The 19,481-nt window shown below is 47.0% G+C and overlaps 1 protein-coding gene across 1 annotated transcript in view; it reads left to right on the top strand.

Moving 5' to 3' along the window:
• Positions 1 to 658: 658 nt before the first annotated feature.
• The window catches only part of KCNQ3 (potassium voltage-gated channel subfamily Q member 3), a 212,197-nt gene continuing 193,374 nt past the window's right edge, over positions 659 to 19,481 (top strand). The window contains exon 1 of the mRNA XM_061611865.1: positions 659 to 1,023. Coding sequence (XP_061467849.1) covers positions 659 to 1,023 — 365 coding nt within the window. The remainder of the gene's footprint in view (positions 1,024 to 19,481) is intronic.

Raw genomic sequence — 19,481 nt, 5'->3', positions numbered from 1 at the left:
GCCGGGCGCCCCGTCCCCGCCGCCTCGCCGCGCCGGGCGGTCGCGAACCTCGCCTGGCTAAACGGGGCAGGAGGAGGAGGAGCCGGGCGAGGCGTCGCCGGGCGATTTGCTGGCTCCCGGTCGGTACAATGGACCACGCCCTACCGTGGGGCTGGGCGGGGCGAGAGACAGCTCACTCCCCGGCGGGCCGCGGCGGCTAGAGCGAGGCGGGGAGGAGGGAAGCGCTCCTGCCTGCATCAGGCTGGGGAAGCAGCCCTGCGATGACGAGCGCCTCTTCCCCGCCCGGCTGGACCAGGTGTTGCTGCTGCTGCTGCCGCCGCCGGCGCCCCCCTCCTCTCTCGGGCACCCCCCTGGATGGCTCCCGGCTCTTCCCTGAGCTGATGCCCAGCTCCACAGAGGAGGCGATGACCTGACGGAGGATGTGATTCCCTTCCCTTCCTTTCCCCCTCCTCCTCCTCCTCCAACTCTTCCCTCGCCCCTACCTGACCTTGCCCTGCCCTGCTGGGGGGAACCCCCTGCCCCCCTGCCCAAACCGGAGGGTGGGCTCGGACCATGGCCGTTGGCTCCGCGCGGCTGCTGTGCCAGCTCTTGTTCACCCCTTGCTCACCTCTGGGGATCCGGGCAGCGGCGGCAGGAGAAAGGGGCGGCGGCGAGGACGATGGGACTGAAAGCCAGGAAGGCGGCAGCAGCACCGCTGCCTCGGCCGCCACCGCCGGGGGCTGGTGATTGTGGTGGCCGCGTTGGAGGGGACCTAGAGGAGAAGAAAGCGGGGCTCGCCGGGGACCTGGAGCAGGGCTCTTTGGCCCTGGGTGCTGGGGCGGACAGAGATGGGGCCCTCCTCTTGGAAGGAGCGGGCAAGGAGGAGGGGGGCAAGAGGTCCGCTCAAGGGATTGGGCTGCTGGCGAAGACCCCACTGAGCCGACCCGTCAAGAGGAACAACGTGAAATACAGGCGGATCCAAACTTTGGTCTACGACGCCTTGGAGAGGCCCAGGGGATGGGCGCTGCTCTATCACGCCTTCGTGTGAGTTGCTGGCACCCCAAGCCAGCCTGGCATGTGATTGATTGATTGATTGATTGATTTCACAATGGACCATGATGGAATGATCATTGGGGGGGAGGTTTTGGAGTGGAGGAGGGGTCGTGCCCAGGTGAGTTGCCATTCCTCAGAGGGTTGCCACAGATTGGAAATTGGGGGACCCACTAGGTGGTAGACACATTGAAATGAACAAGCTGACTAATGTAGGCCCATTCATTTCAGTGGGTCTACTCTGAGATGGGCTAGCGTTGGAGACAACCTGCTGAGTGAGTCGATGCCACATTCCCCATAACAAGATGTTTGTGATTGGTTCTGCCAGGTTGCAGACCTGGGTACTGGAAGGGAGAGTGTCGCTTGTTTTAGGGCCGTTTTGCACATTGCAAGGCAGGAAGCCCTGGTTTGCCACAGCAGAGTGATATGCATCCTACCCAACGGGGAATTAGGCAATTGATCCCTGTCTCCCCAACAAGTGCACCTGCAAGGTGCACATATCTGCAAATCCATATAGGTTTCATTGCTGAAAACATCTGAGCGGATGTAATGTGTGAATCAGCCTTTGGGAAGGTTCTGTCAGATGTCATGTCGGGAGTGTAACACCCTGAGAGGATTCTGAATCACAAGCCTCTTAGACTTCCTTGGAGCATTTCAAAGTAGCTGTCGTGGGTTGTAGCAGCAGTAAACATACAGGTGAAACACATGCATGGAGCTGAATCCTTGAGAAGAAATCTGGAGTGGTGGTGGGGGAATGTTGTGGGTGATTGCCACAGGGAAACATCTGAAATCTGGATTGGGAAGGGAAAAAAAGACTTTTTGCAAAATTAGGAGGAAAAGCCTAATAAGATTTGTTTTCTGAGGTGGATTCCTATCAATAGCTCAGATGCATTTTGATACCGGAGTTTGTGCCACTAGGCGATGCATTGGGTGTCCCTCCCCCCCGTAAGGTAGAAGCTTCCATGATGATGGATTGATGCCCGCTGCAATTGTAGAGTGTGGCTTTATTTTCCTCCGAAAAGCTGAACCTTCAACAGATGTGCAGGCTGAAGATATGAGGGCTGTGATAACGTAATGTTATCTTGGTCACATGTAAGCGAATATGATTTCCTGAAAGTCTAAAGCGCTCAAGGTGTTGTGGGGAATTTGCCATAGAAACAGCAGCGTTTCATGATTTGGCAGGGCTGCTTTATCATTTTAGTCTAGGCAGGAGCCTCACAGAAACTTGTTGTCAACAATGAAATGCACTGGGAATTTCTCTGGAAGCGACGCGGTGCTTTTTTTGGGAAAAATATTTTGCTGCTTTCAAAAAAAAAAGAGGAGGGGATCTATTGTTTTTCTCCATTCTTTGGGGTATTTGTAAAAGGCATATAAGTTACAAATGGTATATTATCCTAGCTTCAAAGATACTTCTCTTGACTAGTTGTGAAAAGGTTTATATATTTCCTTTTAAAAATGAGCTGATTCTGAAATTTAGTTCTGCATGTAAATACACAGATGAAGCAGCTTTAGAAAAGCAATGTTAATGGGAAAATATTAAAACAAGTTGCTTTTGTGGCTCAGGTGAAGAGTCCACTTAGCATAGGATTTTCTTTCTGACAGCCGTCAGCCAGATCCAGAAGCAGAACATGAAGGTGGTGCTGTTTGCACCTGCTGTTCATAGGTATACTTCCACTGTATGTGGAGGTTCTCTGATAAGTATTATGGCTAGTTGATAATCCTCCATGAATTTATTTAAACATTGGCTTCATTGACTATGAGTTAAAGATTTCTGTGCATTGCTTACACCTTAGACTTGGCAATGTGGAAAACGTTTGAAGATATAGACTTAAGCCAATGCCATGGGCATAATAGAATGGACACAAGTGATCTATATACCAGACACTGGCGGCTGGTGGCCCCATGTCAGTGGGGCAATGGAATCCTCTCCGGGTTTTAGCCTGAACTTTCACGAAGCTGTCCAAGGTGCTGAACCATTCCAGCACCTTGGACAGCTCCTTAACAGTTTGGAGTAAAACTCAGAGTGGATTCTACTGCCCCACTGACATGGGGCCACCAGCTGCCACTCGTGCCAGAACATAATGTGTGGGATATTCTCTAGCAATGAAAAGGCATGGAGGTGTCTTAGTGACTCACTGGCTTAACATGCCATGTGCTGTCATAAATGAAGTTACTAGAGGAGTGGAAAGAGCAAGCAGAAGAGTATTGGCCGTCTCAGATTTAGTAGGGGCACAGTCCTGTGTGTAGCTCTCCTCTGAAAGCCCCACTGAAATGAATGGCAACTGTGCATTACTGTGGGACCGGTGCAGAGAAGTCAAACAGCTTTGTACAGAAGCCAGGCTGGCATAATAGTTAGAGTGTTGATCTTAAAAATGGAGACGATTCTAGTTCATATCCCTGATTAGAGACAAACATTCCTGGCTGATCTTAGACCAGACATTATCTCTCAGCCTAGCCTGCCTCACAGGATTGTTGTGATGCTAAAAGGGGAAGGAGAGCAGGGATATTGCCACCCTGAGCTCCTTGTAGGTATGGAGGGATAAAAATAATAAGAGCTGGCCTTCAGCGGTCACCGGGCAGCAGCCATTCCGTCAGGCTGCCTGCGCAGCAGGGATGAGAAGCTGGGCTCATTCCACCAGCTCGGCTGAAAAACCAGCTCTGTCGGGTGCCTCCTGCCCATGAACTGTTTCTATGCCAGCTGGCCACTATAAGAACGACTATTCAAGAATGGGCGCCCGTGTTTGTTTCCTCTTCCCTCCCTGTCCCTTTCCCCTTGTGTGTCGTGTTTCTGAGATTGTAAGCCTGCAGGCAAGGACTGTCTTGTTTAACTGATTGCATGAGCCTTTTTGGCCGAAGAGCACGGCGCAAATGCTCTAAGTGAATAAATAAATAATAGCAGCATGCATCAAGGATCTTCTAATAGGGACAGTTGACCTAGACCATCTTTGGGGGACCTCTGGCCCTCCAGATGCTGTTGGACTTCAACTCCCATCATCCATGAGCTTTGGCCACGATGGCTGAAGCTGATGGGAGCTGGGAGTCCACCAGTGTCCAGAGGGCTACAGATCTCCCTCTGTGGCCTGGCACATGTTTTGCAGGGGCATTTAACAGTCCCCTGGCTGAAGCTAAGAAGGCTTGGCTGTATGTGAGCTGATGCAAACCCACCTGGGATACATACATATGGTGCTCCAAACTCTTAAAGCTGAGACGGCACAGGTGAAATAACCTCTGAAGAAGAGCAGGATATAAATTAGGGCTGACACCCTAGTGAATAAATCAAACCATGTGAGTTTTGGTTGGTTGGCTGGCTGAATTTGTGTGCCTTTGGATGTGAATGAAAACAACTAATTCTGCAACAAAAGTCCTTTTTTGTTTTCTGATGCTGCTGCAAGGGTCATAGCTGGCATAATTGAGAAAAGGTCCCTGTTTGAGCAGCAGGTTGGACTATATGACCTCCAAGATCCCTTCCAACTCTAAAATTCTATGATTCTAAAGGGTATTTCTTCCTCTTTGAGGGAGAAGGGGGATTGCTTCTTTTAAGATGTTTACAATTCAAGGGGTTAGTACTAGCGTCCAAAGTCCTAAATGGCTTGGGACCCACGCACCTAAAAAAGCTTCTTCCCCCAGTATCAAATATCTTGGGCCCTTCGATCAGCAAGGGAAGCCCCATTGGTGGTGCCCCCCCTCGGTGCTGTCCAGTTGGCACTGACCCATGACAGGGCCTTCCTAGTGGTGGCTCCTCATTTGTGGAACGCCCTCCCTGGTGAGGTGCACCAGTCTTCCTCATTATTAATGTTCAGGAGGAATATACAAACATTCCTGCTCAGCTAGGCATTTGATGGTTACACTATACGGTTCCTGACAGCCTTGAAATTATTAGCTATCAAGATAATGCGACTGTTGTTCAGTGCTTTTAATTTTTGTAGTTGTTGTGTTTTGTTGTTTGCCACCCTTCCATTGGGATAGAAACTTAATACATAATAATAAGATGGTACTTGCCACCTGCAGTTTGTATGAGCATTTATCATCTACAAAAAGAGCAGCTGCCTGATTAATCAGAGTCCCCACATCATTAGTATTTAAAAAATAGCTTAATCTAACCAATTAATAACCCTGGTATACAGAAGTCTCTTGTAGTTCTGTACTATGTGTAGGACTTGATATGGTATTCCTTATCCCAGGAACACTTAGCATGTTACATTTCACTAATACTTAAGCGTCACACTTCATACTCTTCACAGTGGTTGAATCCTCTTGTTGTTTGTGCCTCGACTTAAATATTATTTACCGGAGGCAATGCTACACTTTTTTACGGCTGTGGATAGGCAAACTCTGTGTTTAACAGAATATTTTCAACCTGTTTTATGCAGTTGCATTTTTATTTTTAACATGTACTGATTTTTTAAAGCTATATTTATATTTATGATGTATTATTTTTATGTGGTTGATATTGCACCCTCATGGACAGAGGTGGTGGGTGGTGAGAAGGAATAATCTGAAAGAATGAAATCAATTTTTGGAAAAATAAGAATTTCCCTGCTGGATAGAGTTGTAAGAGATCCTGGAGGTCATCTAGACAAACCCATTCTCAATGCAGGATCTATGATGCAGGATGCAACCACAGCATCCTAGACAGAGGGCCATCTATACTCTGCTTAAATACCTCCAGCGAAGGAGAGCGCACCACTTTCTTAATCGCTTCTATTGCCTCTGTCAAACAGCTGTTAACCATTTGGAAGTTTCTTCTAATGTTTAGCTGATATCATTTTACCTGCAATTTCCACCCGTTCCTTCCAGTCCTGTCCCCTGGAGCAACAGAGTCCAGCATTCTCTTTCAAACAGCTGGGCGCTTCTGCGATGCTTACAAAGCACAGCATGAAGTTAACAGGCCTCCTTGTTAGACCTTGGCAGCTGCAGAAAGACTGTAGCTTAGTGGTACAGCATCCGCTCTGTATGCAGAAGGTCCCAGTTTCAATCCCTGGCATCTCCACATAGGAGTGGGAACCCCCATGTGAAGCCCTGGATTGCTGTTGCAAGGCTGTGTAGACAATAACTGAGCTAGATGGACCACTAGATAGATCTGGCTCAGTAGAAAGCATGTTCCTGTGTTCTGAAATCCTGGAAAGCTGCTTCCAGTCAGGGTAGGCAACACTGGGCCACATGGTCCAATGGCCTGACTCTGTAAAAGGCCACTTCCTATGTTCCTATGATATTTGGAGTCACACTGCCTCTGAACATGCCTGTTCTATTTATCTATCACAGCTAATAGCTCCCAGTGCAGAGCTGGTGTAGTGTGTCGGCTGTGCTGTGAGTCAGGAAGCCCCCAGTTTGAATCTTGCCCCTGCCTTGAACTCACCATGTAGCTTTAAGCAAGCCACTCTCTCTCTCTCTCTCTCTCAGCCTCAGTCTCCCCATCTGCACTGTGGGAAGGAAAAATTCTACTGACTTGTCTTACAGGGTTGTTGTAAGGATCGCAACTAGAGATTGCATCCTTAGATACTGAACCCTGAAAAGTGCTATATAAACATTACGTATCAGTTGCCTCAGTAGATGTATCATCCGTGAATTTGCCTAAACCCCTGCAAAAGCCATGTATGCTGGTGGCCGTCACCAGACCTTGTGACCATGAGTTACATACACACATGCGGTGTATGAAAAAGGACTTTCAGTCTTGTGTCAAAAAAGGAAAAGGAAAAGAGAGAGGAAGAGAGAGAAGGGTCATAGCTCAGATGCAGAACATTGCAGTTCCCAGCATCTCCAGGTAGGGCTAGGAGAGACTCCCTGACTGAAATCCTGGAGAGCCACTGCCAGTCAGTGTAGACAGTACTTAGCTAGATGGGCCAGTGGCTCTGACTCAGTATCAGGCAGCTTCCTGTATTCCTGTAAAAGTCAGCAGGCTTTGTATCCTTTACTTACTTACTTACTTACACACACACTTCCTTGGAAAGCTCACAGCTGCTTCTGTGCGACCCCAGTGGTCTCCCCACTGGATCCCAAACATGTCATCAAGGCCTTTCCATTCTGCTGCGATTCTCTGACTTGCTCTTAAAACCTTTTAATGACAAGCCGGGGTTGACGTCTTATTAATCGGAGCCGTTCCATACAGTTAAAGGTTCTGATGTTACTCTCCTGCAGATTCTCTCCCCCTGCCCTGCATCCATACAGGAAACTCAGTTTAGGCATTGGGGGGTGGGTGGGAGGGAAGCAAGCCTATAGCTAGAAATAGTTCGTGATTTCAAACGGCCTGTCTGCAATCAGACAATCCCAGCCTAATTTATTTTTAAAGCATTTCTCTTTCTCTGTATCTCCTTGCTTCCTTGATAACTTCACACTTTTGGTGGTGTTGTCCAGGGTGATTGGTGAGTTCAGTGTTTTCCTTGCACCCTGCTGAATCACTAGAGGAGATGGAACAGTTCTTGCTGATCTAGAAAGGCTGTGCTTGGTGTGTGAGGAAAGAAGCGCGCAAGGACTCGCCCATGTGACAGCGTTGCTAATGGGGACATTATCTTAGTGGTGTTCCTGATTTGTATTATGGCAAGGGGTGTGCGTATGGGGGTGACTGGCTGTGGTTTAAGCCCGACTCATCTGTTACTTGAGTCACATGCAGTGGCTGCTCGTGGCTCCATGTCAGTGGGGCAGTGGAATCCGCTCCGGGTTTCGGTCCTAACTTTCAAGGAGCTGTCCAAGGTGTTGAAGCACCTCTAGAATGTATTCTGCTGTCTCGTTGACATGGAGCTATCAGCTCCCACTGGTCAGATTGGTGTCTAAATGCCTGCATCTTATGCTGCTCTGGCGACATATGAAAAGAGGAAATCGCATAGAGGGGGGCAGATCATGGGGGGGGAGGGTTCCCTAGAACCCTAGGTGAGCTGGGAAACTTACTTGCATGTTGTTAACACTACAGAAATATCAGGATATCATTGGTATGTTGCTGGGAAAAGACATCCACCCACAAGTGAAAAATGGAAATGGACTGCCTTATGGGCGACCCTTTGAATAGGGTTTTCATGGTAAGCGGTATTCAGAGGGGGTTTACCTTTGCCTTCCTCTGAGGCTGAGATGCAGTGACTGGCCGAAGGTCATCGAGTGAGCTTCATGGCTGTGTGGGGATTCAGACCTGGTTGAGAAACCTATGGCCCTGTGGATCAGGACTGAAGAAAAGACTGCATGCCCTTCTAGACATCCTTCCAGCAGCTATGTGCCAATGGTGGGCGGGGCAGAGGCAAAAATGGGTGGAGCAATGAACGCGGAGTTAAGCTTTGTAGGCTAGTTCCTATGCACGCTCGCACATCCTTCTCTATTCTCCATCCACACAAGCAAGAGGCACGATCAGGGTTCAGGGACACATTCCAGCCAGGCAAAAAAACCCAAAGGAGGGAATGAAACAAGGGCCAGTGAGGGATGTGACCTGAGGAGAGGGGGTGTGGCTGGGGAAGGGATGTTGTGTGCAGAGAGTCCCAAGAGCCAAATGGAGAGGCTTGGAGGGGTGCATTTGGCCCCCATCCCTGAGATTCCCCACTCCTGCTCTAGATGTTGCAGGTCTCCAATTCCCATCATCCCTGAACATTGACTGTGCTGGTTAGCTCTGAGGGGAATTGGAGTCCAACGGCATCTGGAGGCTTACAGGTTGACCATCCCTGCACCAGACCTTTCTGCAAGGGGATGCGATAGTAACATCAAGTCTGGCAGCTTCCCTCCTTTTCCAGCTAAAATGATAGCAGTATTCCACAGTCGTTTTCGTGCAGAGAGACACACCTCCTTTCCAACTTTCCCTTTCACCCTCCCAAACAACACATCTCCAAGGAGGTAAGCAGGATCTCTGCTGCTGAAAGTGAAAGGATCAGACTCTACAGAGATCGCTGATCTTGCAAATGAAGGGAGAAGGAAAAGGAAATCGGTGTGTGGAAGGTGAAGCAGAATGAATAAAGATGAGCAATGATTTTGAACAGCAAATGTGACTCACCTATGCAGGGTGACAATTAAGGGATGTGGTTGTTACTCCTCTGCTTCTCTTCCCAGCTAGCCTTGATGGCTTTTGAAGAAGCAAGCCTACTCGTATTCCATGATTCTGCCATCCCACCATGCAAGTCCAGAACATGGTGCAAAATCCTGAAAATCTCGGTTTCCATTTTTAAAATTTTATTTAAAAAGGGCAGGTTTCTAGACCACAATGCCGCTGAAGATGAGTCAGAAAGTGTGTGGACAGTGCCTGGTGAAGTCTAAGAGATAGGCCTGAGCTGGATTCCCAGAGGGCTTCTGTGCTGTGCATAGTTCTTTGTCTCTTTCCAAGGCAGGCCAAACTAGGCTACATTTTACAAAATATGCTGTAATTTATGTGGTGTTGCAATATTCAACTTTTCTGATAGCTGAAACTGTGGGTGCAGGTCCTGCTTTTGGGTTTCCCATAGGCATCTGGTTGGTTACTCTGAGAAGAGGATGCTGGACTAGATGGGCCTTTTAGGCCTCATCCTGCCAGGCTGTTCTTATGTTGTTAAAAGTTGGTCCCCAACACACAGACAAAAAGGAGCCTGACTTGCATGGGTCTCTGTGATTAGATCATTGCTCTGAACTAGGGAGGCCATGTGCTGTACTTTGCAGAGGACAGTCAACAACATCTATGATTCTATGAACAGCAAGAACAACAACAACAACAATAGCATTTAAATCCCGCCTTTTCTCCAAGGAGGTCAAGGTGGCGTACATGGCTCTCCCCCTCCTCATTTACTCCCCACAACAACACTGAGAGGCAGTGACTAGCCCAGGGTCACCCAGTGAGCTTCACTGCTGAGTGAGGATTTGAACCCTGATCTCCCAGGTTCTAGTCCTACCCTCTAACCACTACACCACACTGGCTCCATTTGAAGGGCTCCTTTCTTTGAAGACCCATCCAGTCCAACTCTGGTTTAAAGTTAAAGATCCAGAAGAAGGGAAATCAACAGGGTCATATCACTAGCAATGGGCATAATGTTCTTTTCACATATGGGAATAGAGCCCGGCCTCCAAGAGGTCTTTTGTATCTTTAAAAGTTGTGCAGGGGGAAGGGAGAATTTCACCTTGTGGTTCTTCCCATTACAGGGTTGCAAGAACACCTGCACTTGGCTGACTTTCTTTTCTCCTAAAGATACAGGATCAGTCTCAGGGATTGAACCTGGCAACCCTATATGGGAATGTGCATCTCTCTCTCTCCCTCTGTATCACTGACCATTGTAGCACAGATATCTACAGGGAGAGCAAAGACAATCTGTTTGTGTGGGGGTTGTGGGAGGACCTTAAGCTCCTCCCTGCAATCCTCATGGAACTTTGCCTGTGCTTCTAGCCCAGGAGTCGCCTTGCTCTGCATATTGATGCTGCATTAGCAAAGGCACTTTTTGCTTGGTTTATTTAGCCCCATTTTAATTATTGATGCTAGCACTTCATGTTGCACTAATAAATATTCAGCAGCGTACTTTATAAAAGTAATGAAGTCTCAGCAATATGAGATCTCAACCGCACGCTTTCTGTGTGTGCATTAAATCTTTGCTGTAAGTTGGGGGAACTGCCACTATGCTGTGTGAGTACACGCGTGTGTGTGCTTGGGTCAGACCGGGCATTCAGAAAACTTTATGTGATGTGCTTGGGACATGTTGCAGGGACGACACCACACGGGATCCAGCACATTGTAACTGTGTGGGTTGCCGAAGTTTTACTGTCTTGTGCAGATAAGATACTTGCCTACCATCCAACATTTTACATGTGAAAATAGGGACAAGTGTGTAACACTCCTCTTCTAATGTCAAAGATCCCCCCCCATTATCTGAAGGTACTTTAGGCCCCCTCTGCACTATACATTTAAAGCAGTGCCCTACCACCTTGTACAGCCATGGCTCTCCCCACAGAATCCTGGGAACCTTTGTCTAAGGAAAAACACGATACAGCTCTGTTGCTACTAAAGGCTCCTCCACGCTGATACTTTTTTCGTGCGGCTGTATTTTGCAATAATATCTTCTGCCGTATTTCCAGCTGTATTCTGCTGCCCTGGGCTCCTGCTAGGAGGAAGGACGGGATATAAATCAAATAATAAATAAATAAGAGTGCATGATGTACACCTTAATGTGGTGAAGGGGTTTGAGAGTGTCGAAGAAGCTGAGAGCAATGCCGTCAGGAGTCTAGACCAAGAGGCTAGACTCCTAGCAGGGTCACCCAAGGTGGAATGGTCAAAACTGAGACAGACCAAGATGCATCCAAACTCAGAGGTAGGCTATGGTAAACCACCTCTGAATACCTCTTACCATGAAAACCCTATGAATAGTCTGTCCAAAATGCAGACCTGAACTTGCAAGATCTGAACAGGGTGGTTTATAACAAATGCTATTGGAGGTTGCTGATTCATAGGGTCGCCATAAGTTGTAATCGACGTGAAGGCAGATAACACACACAGTGGTGGATTATACTGGACCGCCCACCTATCATTCTACTTTATTAGTTGTTCTGCAAAGCTTGCTAGGGCATTATCACATTTTTGCGATCTGAAGGGGCACTCTTGTACTATAGCGCAACTTGTGGTATGAAAAGTTACAGGATTTCAAGACGTTGCGGGACTTGCACGACTTGGAGATGAACCAGTATGTCTGCCCCAAAATGTCTGCAGGCACAAACAGTATTGACAACCAGACTGCATGTAATGGCCCTGATACCATCATGAGTACAAATCACATGGACAAACTATTAAAAGGAATGTCTGGAGGCGCCCTCTGTCACACTGCTTAGCTTCTATTGATTGTACCTAATGTGTTCCATAAAATCAATCCACTTGATAGGGCCTACTGTAGATCTATGCACACATTACTCATGTCCATGTTACTTCTTAGAGAAGGACCGTGTTTTTAGCTCCTCCCTCCCGAGATCAGGCCGCCATCTTATTTTTTTACATGTTGTGTTGAAACAACCTGACTGTGACTTAGGTGCACATGCGAGGAGGTGCTCACACATTGGCCTTCTTATGCAACCATGTTCAGTGTGTGGTTGTTTTGCAAAAAGAAGACCCCTAGGCGGTATTGAAGTATGCCCTACAGACAAAATGCACATGAGGCTTCTGTGTCCTTTGCCTCTTTTCTCTTTCCTTCATGGGCCTGTGAGTTGTGATGAGGGCCAGAGGCTGATTCTGATAACTTCTGCTGTTTAGATTGTCAATACAGTTTTATGTTTCAGTTGTGTCTCTGTCCCAGCATGTCTCTGCGTAACCTGAGATCTTTTGCACGCCACCACTCAAGTCTCCCTCCCTCCTCTTTGTCAGACTTGAAACTGCAGACAGGACATAGCACTATCCTCTTTAAACATTTTTTCCCTTCCTCAGTTTTTTTTTGGTGTGCTTTTTTTTTTAATGGGCTGCCTGAGGAAGATTCCTATGAATCTCGAAAGCTTGTTTAACACACATTGTAGATCATGGTTGGTTCAGGTAAAGGTGTTGTTGAAATGAACATACGATGCTGTCTTATACTGAATCAAGACTGGAGCCTTCTAGCCTAATGCTTTATGATCTGACCAGAATTGGCTCTCTAGGATCAGAGGTGTGGGTCTTTCCCAGTTCAGCTCTCTGAGGCTGTTTGCATGGAAGGCTCCAGAGACTGTACTTAGAAATGTGTGCACATTCAAAGCATGTATTGTATGACTACGTTCGTGGTGGAACCTATCCTGTGGAACTCCCTCCCCTTAAATATTAGGCGCCATCTCTGTTATCCTTTTGGCACCTATTGACCTTCCTCTTTCAAAAAGGCTTTTAAGTTGAGACCTTATCCCAGTCTGCTCCTGTGTTGGAATTGCTTTTTAATATCGTTTCTAAAAAAGCAAATAAAAAGTTTTAAAATCTTTTTTTAAAATGTCTTCAAAGCTTTAAAAAAAATGTTTTTAAAGTTGTTTTGTTTTAATGTATTTTAATGTCTGCTTTTATGATGTTTTAAAGTGTTTTTAGTGCTTTTGTTTGCCGCCCTGGGCTCCTGCTGGGAGAAAGGGCGGGATATAAATAAAATAAAATAATAAATAAATAATGACTTGGGTGAAATTTGCACCAGGGACTTGCCTGTTTGCAGCTCACCCTGTTAGCTGTTGTGCTGATCTAGATGCCGTTCTAGATGTGCCTTCCAATTCCCATATGCTGAGCATAATTATTATTATTATTAATAGCATTTATTAGTCGCTTTTTTCTAAAAATAGGATTCAAAGCAACATACAAAAAGGAAAACAAAAACACATTGCATAAGAAATAGCTTACAGCAAGTCAAAATCAAGACCCGAGCGCAAGAGCACTTTCCTGCTGTTTCCAGCAACTGATGCTCAGACGCAAGCTGCCTCCTACTATGGAGCTAGAGCATAGTCATCATGGCTAGTAGCCACAGATAGCCTTATCTTCCTTGAATTTGTTTTATCTTTTAAAGTCATCCAAGTTGGTGGCCATCACTGCCTCTTGTGGGAGCGAACTCCATAGTTTAACTGAGTGCTGCAGGAAGAAGGACTTTGCTTTGTGTCTCCTGAATCTTGCCACCTTCAGCTTCATCGGATGTCTGCAAGTCCTAGTGTTATGGGAAAGGGAGAAAAACTTTTATCTATGTTCTTTCTCCATGCCGTGCATAATTTTACACACTTCTATCAACATGTCACCTCTTTCTTGCCATTTCTTTCAATTAAAAAACCCCAAATGCTGCAGCCTTTTGTCATAGGGGAGTCACTCCATCCTCTTTTTCATTTTCGTCATGCTTTTCTGAACCTTTTCCAACTCTGCAGTATCTTTTTTGAAGTGAGGTGACCAGGACTGTACACAGTATTCCAAATGCGGCTGTACCATAGATTTATATAATGGCAGTTTTATTTTCAGTTCCTTTCCTAATGATCCCTAGCACGGAGTTTGCCTTTTTCACAGCTGCTGCACACTGGGTGGACAACCTCATGAAGTTATCCACAATGACCCCAAGGTCTAGTCAGTCACTGCCCATCCATCACTAGCATGTGGCCCTCACAAGATTGCCAAGAAAGGAATGTGGCCCTCAGGCTGATAAAGATCTCCCCTCTGCTTTACTCCATTTGTGGTTATATGCCTTCAAGTCGACTACGACTTATGGCGACCCTATGAATCAGCGATCTCCAATAGCATCTGTTGAGAACCACCCTGTTCAGATCTTGTAAGTTCAGGTCTGTGGCTTCCTTTATGGAATCAATCCTTCTCTTGTTTGGCCTTCCTCTTTTTCTACTCCCTTCTGTTTTTCCCAGCATTATTGCCTTTTCTAGTGAATCATGTCTTCTCATTATGTGTCCAAAGTATGATAACTTCAGGGTCTACCATTGTGGGCACTCTGAAGAGCATGAGGATCTGAGAACATGAAAGATCCCAATTTGATGATGGTCTTGGTGCGTGTTGTCTGTGATTTCCTGAGGTGCATTTCTTCACTCTTAGTTGGTCCTTTTTCCTATTGGCTTAACCATTAAACAAAGCCTTGTTTCAACTTCCATGTGCATTTTTTTTACATTTCTGTACACTTAGTTCTGATCTAGCAACTGGTATAAACAACCAACAGCCTGTAGCATATCTGATCTCTCTCCAGCTATCTCTCCAGTCCACCCAAAAATATTCCAATTAGCCAGCTTGCTATATTTATACTCCTTTCTCCGCTCTTCTGCTCTTGAGGTTTCAGGTTTTTGAGATAAGCTTTATGATGTTATGTTCCTATGCCTTTTTCTCCGGCTATGCTTCAAGAAATACAGTAAACTGTCTCTTTGTTAACTTCTAATCTAGTGCTTTGTGAACTATATAAATACATCTTATAATTCAGGACTTGACTCTAGTATACAGCCACCATCTGTTATTGATTTTAAAATATTTCCGTCTTCCATCTCCCCACAGCTTCTCCATTGGTTCAGAGTGTCTTCTTGGCAACCCATTTGCCCCTAGCCAAGCGTAACTTGACTATGTTGGTCCATGCATTGGTGACTTCCAGGATGGATTACTGCAAAGTGTTCTTAGTGGGGCTACCCTTGAGGATTGTCCGGAGGCTGCAGCTGGTGCAGAACGCGGCGGCTAGTTTGCCTGTGAGGGCAAATGACCACCAGCATGACTTGAGACCGGTGTGAAAGGTGACAAATAAATAAATAAATAACTGACTGAAGTTAGAAGGACTCACCCGAGTCTGTGGACTTGTGAGATTTTTATACTGCTTTTCAGTATGCAGGAGTGGGACCTGTAACCAAATGTTGCAGTGTGGTGCCCTTCTTTAAGGGTGATACTGGACTGCTGTTGCTATTTCGCAGAAGGGATTCAAGTGCATGCCAGGGAATTTAGGGGTCTGCAATGAACGTGGATTAAAAGAAACAGGCTTTTTGCTGTTTGGAAAGCGATGGGGAAGCACACTGAAAAGAGTGGGTTGAACAAACGAGTAAGGGGAAGATGCATAAACACCCTGCAAGCAGATCAGGATGAATGCTCAGTAAAGAGCAGATATAATCTAATCACTGCATAAGCTTTGTGCAAGCAAATCAAGATGCACACTCAGTCTGCATCCTGATTGCCATCATCTGGAGGTGCCCTAAGATATTCCATTCAGTTCCTCCTCCCATCCAATTTTCTCCTCTTCCCCACTGCCGTCACCAGTTGTCAGCATTCTGTGGCTACTGAGCACGCTCAGTCAGCACTTAGCTGCTTGGTTTTTTTCCCTCCCCAGTGGGTTGTTTTTAGGCATATTCAGACATCCTCTTGAACACGCGGCTCATCGTGCTTGTGGTGGCAGAACTTTGCATGCAAGGCCCGCTATCCCATGCGCACCCTCCCCGCCAGTTTAATCAGTTTAATCTTCCCATGTTGTGCGTGGTAGATTGGGAACTAAGCAAGGGAGCGTGTGTACGAGGACACTGGGGTAGAAGTTGCATGAATTCTGTTGCTTCTGTCTACACTTTGAGCATGCATGTGTTCAAGATAACGCCTGAACACGCCTTTTGCTGAAAGACCTTTTCCACTTCTGCCAGCCTCCAGAATGTCCCGAGTCTCCTGGATCTGTGGGTAGGCGGTAGGGATGGAATGATCTGTCGGTCTTGGTTCTCTCAGTTTCTCATTTTTCCAATTTAAATTAGTTCTCCACATTTCTTTAAAAAAAAAAAAAACTCATGAAAATTCTCCAGCAAATTTCTGTTAATAAACACCTTTTTATAGGCAGTTTAACTGATGTACACACTTTTGCAAGGAATTATATATATATATAATGCATTTTTGAGCATTATTTTCACTCATATTCTTGTGTACACTTTCTCCCAATATATGAATTTTTGTAAACATTGTTTGGCGAACTGCATTGTAAAATTCAAAGAAGTGTGAATTCGAAGGATGTCTATGTTTTGGTTCTCATATTGTTTCAGAACAGTGCAGATTTGATAGACTCAGCTTGAAATGCAAACTGAATAGATTTGCTCACCCGTCCCTGCAGGTGGTGCCACGTTGGCTACATAAGGAGTGGCTGTGGCACTCTCCTCTGAACATCCAAGATCAAGGGAATGGTTTCAAAAGCAGTGTACAGTCTAAAACGGCCACAATCAAATCCTAAAATATTGTAATACAAGGAACCCTTCCCCTCCCCCAAATGCCATGAAAGCAACACCAATAAATAAATAAATGAACAACAAGCTAGGGAGCTAGCAGGCTCAGCATCTGAGATCATAGTAGGAAATGGAGGTATTGGGCTTAAACAGCTGTGATATTTAATGTGTGAATGAAGTTCATATGTCTCCTTTTTTTAACAACAGCAGCTGCCACCAGGGTGTGTGTGTGTGTGTGTGTGTGAGAGAGAGAGGATTGAGACCACAGTAAGCTGAGAGAAGCTTAACCATCCCCCCTGCTGCCTGCCGTCCTGCTGAAAGTCAGTTCCCCTGAAGCTCCTACTAGTTTTGTGAAGGAAACCTCCATCTTTAAAATAAAATAAAAAAAAATTTCAAGACATCTTTAAAAAAAGGGTTAAAACATATTGTTAAAAAAAAGGTTTAAAAACATATTAATAAGCAATTCCAATGCAGACGCAGACTGGGATAAGGTCTCAACATAAAAGGCTTGTTGAAAGAGGAAGGTCTTCAATAGGCGCCCAAAAGATAACAGAGATGGCGCCTGTCTAATATTTAAGGGGAAGGAATTCCACAGGGTAGGTCCCACCACACTAAAGGTCTGTTTCCTATGTTGTACAGAATGGACCTCCTGATAAGATGATATCTGCAGGAGGCCCTCACCTGCAGAGTGCAGTAATTGACTGGGTATATAAGGGATGAGATGGTCTTTTAGGTGTCCAGGTCCCAAGCTGTATAGCGCGTTGTACATCAAAACTAGAACCTTGAACTTGGTAGCATATGGGCAGCCAGTGCAATTCTTTCAGCAGTGGGGTGACATGTTGATGATACCCTGTGCCAGTGAGCAGTCTTGCTGCTGTATTTTGCATCAGCTGCAGCTTCTGGACCAACCTCAAGGGAAGCCCCACATAGGTAACATTACAGTAATCCAGCTTGGAGGTTACCAGTGCATGGACAACAGTGGTCAGGCTATCCCGGTCCAGAAACAGCTGCAGTTGTCTTATCAGCTGAAGCTGGTAAAAGTCACTCCTAGTCATGGAGGTCACCTGGGCCTCTAGCGACAAAGATGGATCCAGGAGCACTCCCAGACTATGGACCTACTCTTTCAGAGGGAGTACAACCCCCATCCAAAGGTGTTTTCTCAGCTTTTGCACCTTGGACAACTCCTTGAAATTTCAGACTGAGGGCTCATCCAGACGACTGTATAATGTGTGACATGATCGCTTTGTGTATTCATTATTTTTCGGTCATCCATATGACATCGTGCCCTTTTGCGCATTTTTGTGCGGTTAAATCCGCTTTGGCATTACCGCAAAAAATGTGATTTGCTTTTATAAATCGGGAATCATCTGCTGCAACATTAGGGGCTCGGATGCAATACCGCGGACTTTAGAGCAGGAGGCGTTCCATGGGCAGTCATTGGGCGTTTCCCCATACGCCTTGCCGCATCCCCAACCAATCACGTATTTCCACTTTTGTGCATGTGCGCGAATGTCTGGGGAAAGCCCGGGAAAACGGAACCAATCAGAGCAATGGTGTGGTGTTGAGGAGGCCTTGGCAATTTCTACTGTGCAGATGCAAAAAAACACATTTGCGCAGAAGCTCAACAGCCATTAATCTTTAGCCAGCTCATGGTGGCTCTTCCTTTATGCTGCTGCCGCCGCCTACACAGAGGGCGAGAGGCAGGCAGAGAGAGAGAGAGAATGGGGAGGAGCTGTTCTGGAGAAATAAGTGGAATTGCCAGCCGTGTGTATCTCCAGAAACGTTAATATGCATAAAGGCAGAAAAGCATATAGTTGGTTTTGCGAAATATCGCAAATACAACCAAAAAACCCACAGGAATTATTGGCATATAAGTGGTTTGCTAGATGGCCACCAGCAACCATCTAAGGAGGCTCTGGAAGGAGAGCGGAGGAAGGGGTCGCTGGTGGTGAGGGCCAGCTGAGGAGAGAGTGGGCAGTGATGGCAGGCCACCCCCACACGGGGGGAGACCCCAGGGAGGCTCCCAGGCAACCCCTTTCCTCACAGGAGCCTCCCTCCCACAGGCTGCTTGAAGCTATGTTCGCCAGCCTGAGGGAGAGCTGGGCGGCAAGCAACTAGGGAAGGGGGCTGCCAAATCAGCTGTGGGGTGCTCTGACGGCTCAGCTGTCAGCCCAGCTGATCAGAGGCTTGATGAAGGGGGGGGAAATGGCTGCCTAACGTAGAGCAGCCGGAGCAGAGAAAGAGAGAGCAAAGGAAGGAAGCAGGTGGTTGCAGAGCAAGCCTGGCTGCTGGGGAGGAGGTGGTGGTGGAGGGGGAGATGGGGGGTGGCAAGGGCTCTCGGAGGGGTGCCCCATCCCCTGCGAAGCCCCTGGAGCCCTTGGCCCCCTCCTCGGGAGAGCTGGAGGTCGTTTTAGCCGCCCCTTCGCTCCAGCCGCTCGTAGAGCGAAGTGGTGGGCTAGAGCACCCTGGAAGCCCAGGGGTGGATCAGAGAGAAGCCAGCCAGAGTGGCGAAAAGGGGAGGCGAGGTCAGGCGGCCTGGCAGCAGCTGGCAGGGGGTGCTGCCAGGCAAGGCACCGAGCAAAAGGGGCAGCAGGCGATGGAGAAGGAAGGGATGCCAGGTGCCCAGGCGCCCCTTCCCCCTCTCCAGAGTGCATTCAGCATCCTTTGGCTGGGATTTCATTCTTGCCTGCAGCCTTCTGCTCTCTCTGCTGATTGAGACTTGCCAGCCCTGTCTATCTCCAGAATGTTTACTATGCATAAAGGCAAAAACACATACATTCGTTTTTGCGTTATATCGCAAATACAAGCGCACAAAAATACAGGAATTATTGGCATATAAGCACACACACACCCCCGCTGCTCCAGAGTGGCCAGCGGCAAGGAACTCCATTACACCCACAGGA

Source organism: Rhineura floridana, chromosome 1 (assembly GCF_030035675.1).
Source record: "Rhineura floridana isolate rRhiFlo1 chromosome 1, rRhiFlo1.hap2, whole genome shotgun sequence".
In the NCBI taxonomy this organism is placed as follows: domain Eukaryota; kingdom Metazoa; phylum Chordata; class Lepidosauria; order Squamata; family Rhineuridae; genus Rhineura; species Rhineura floridana.
This window is presented reverse-complemented; position numbering and strand designations above follow the sequence as displayed.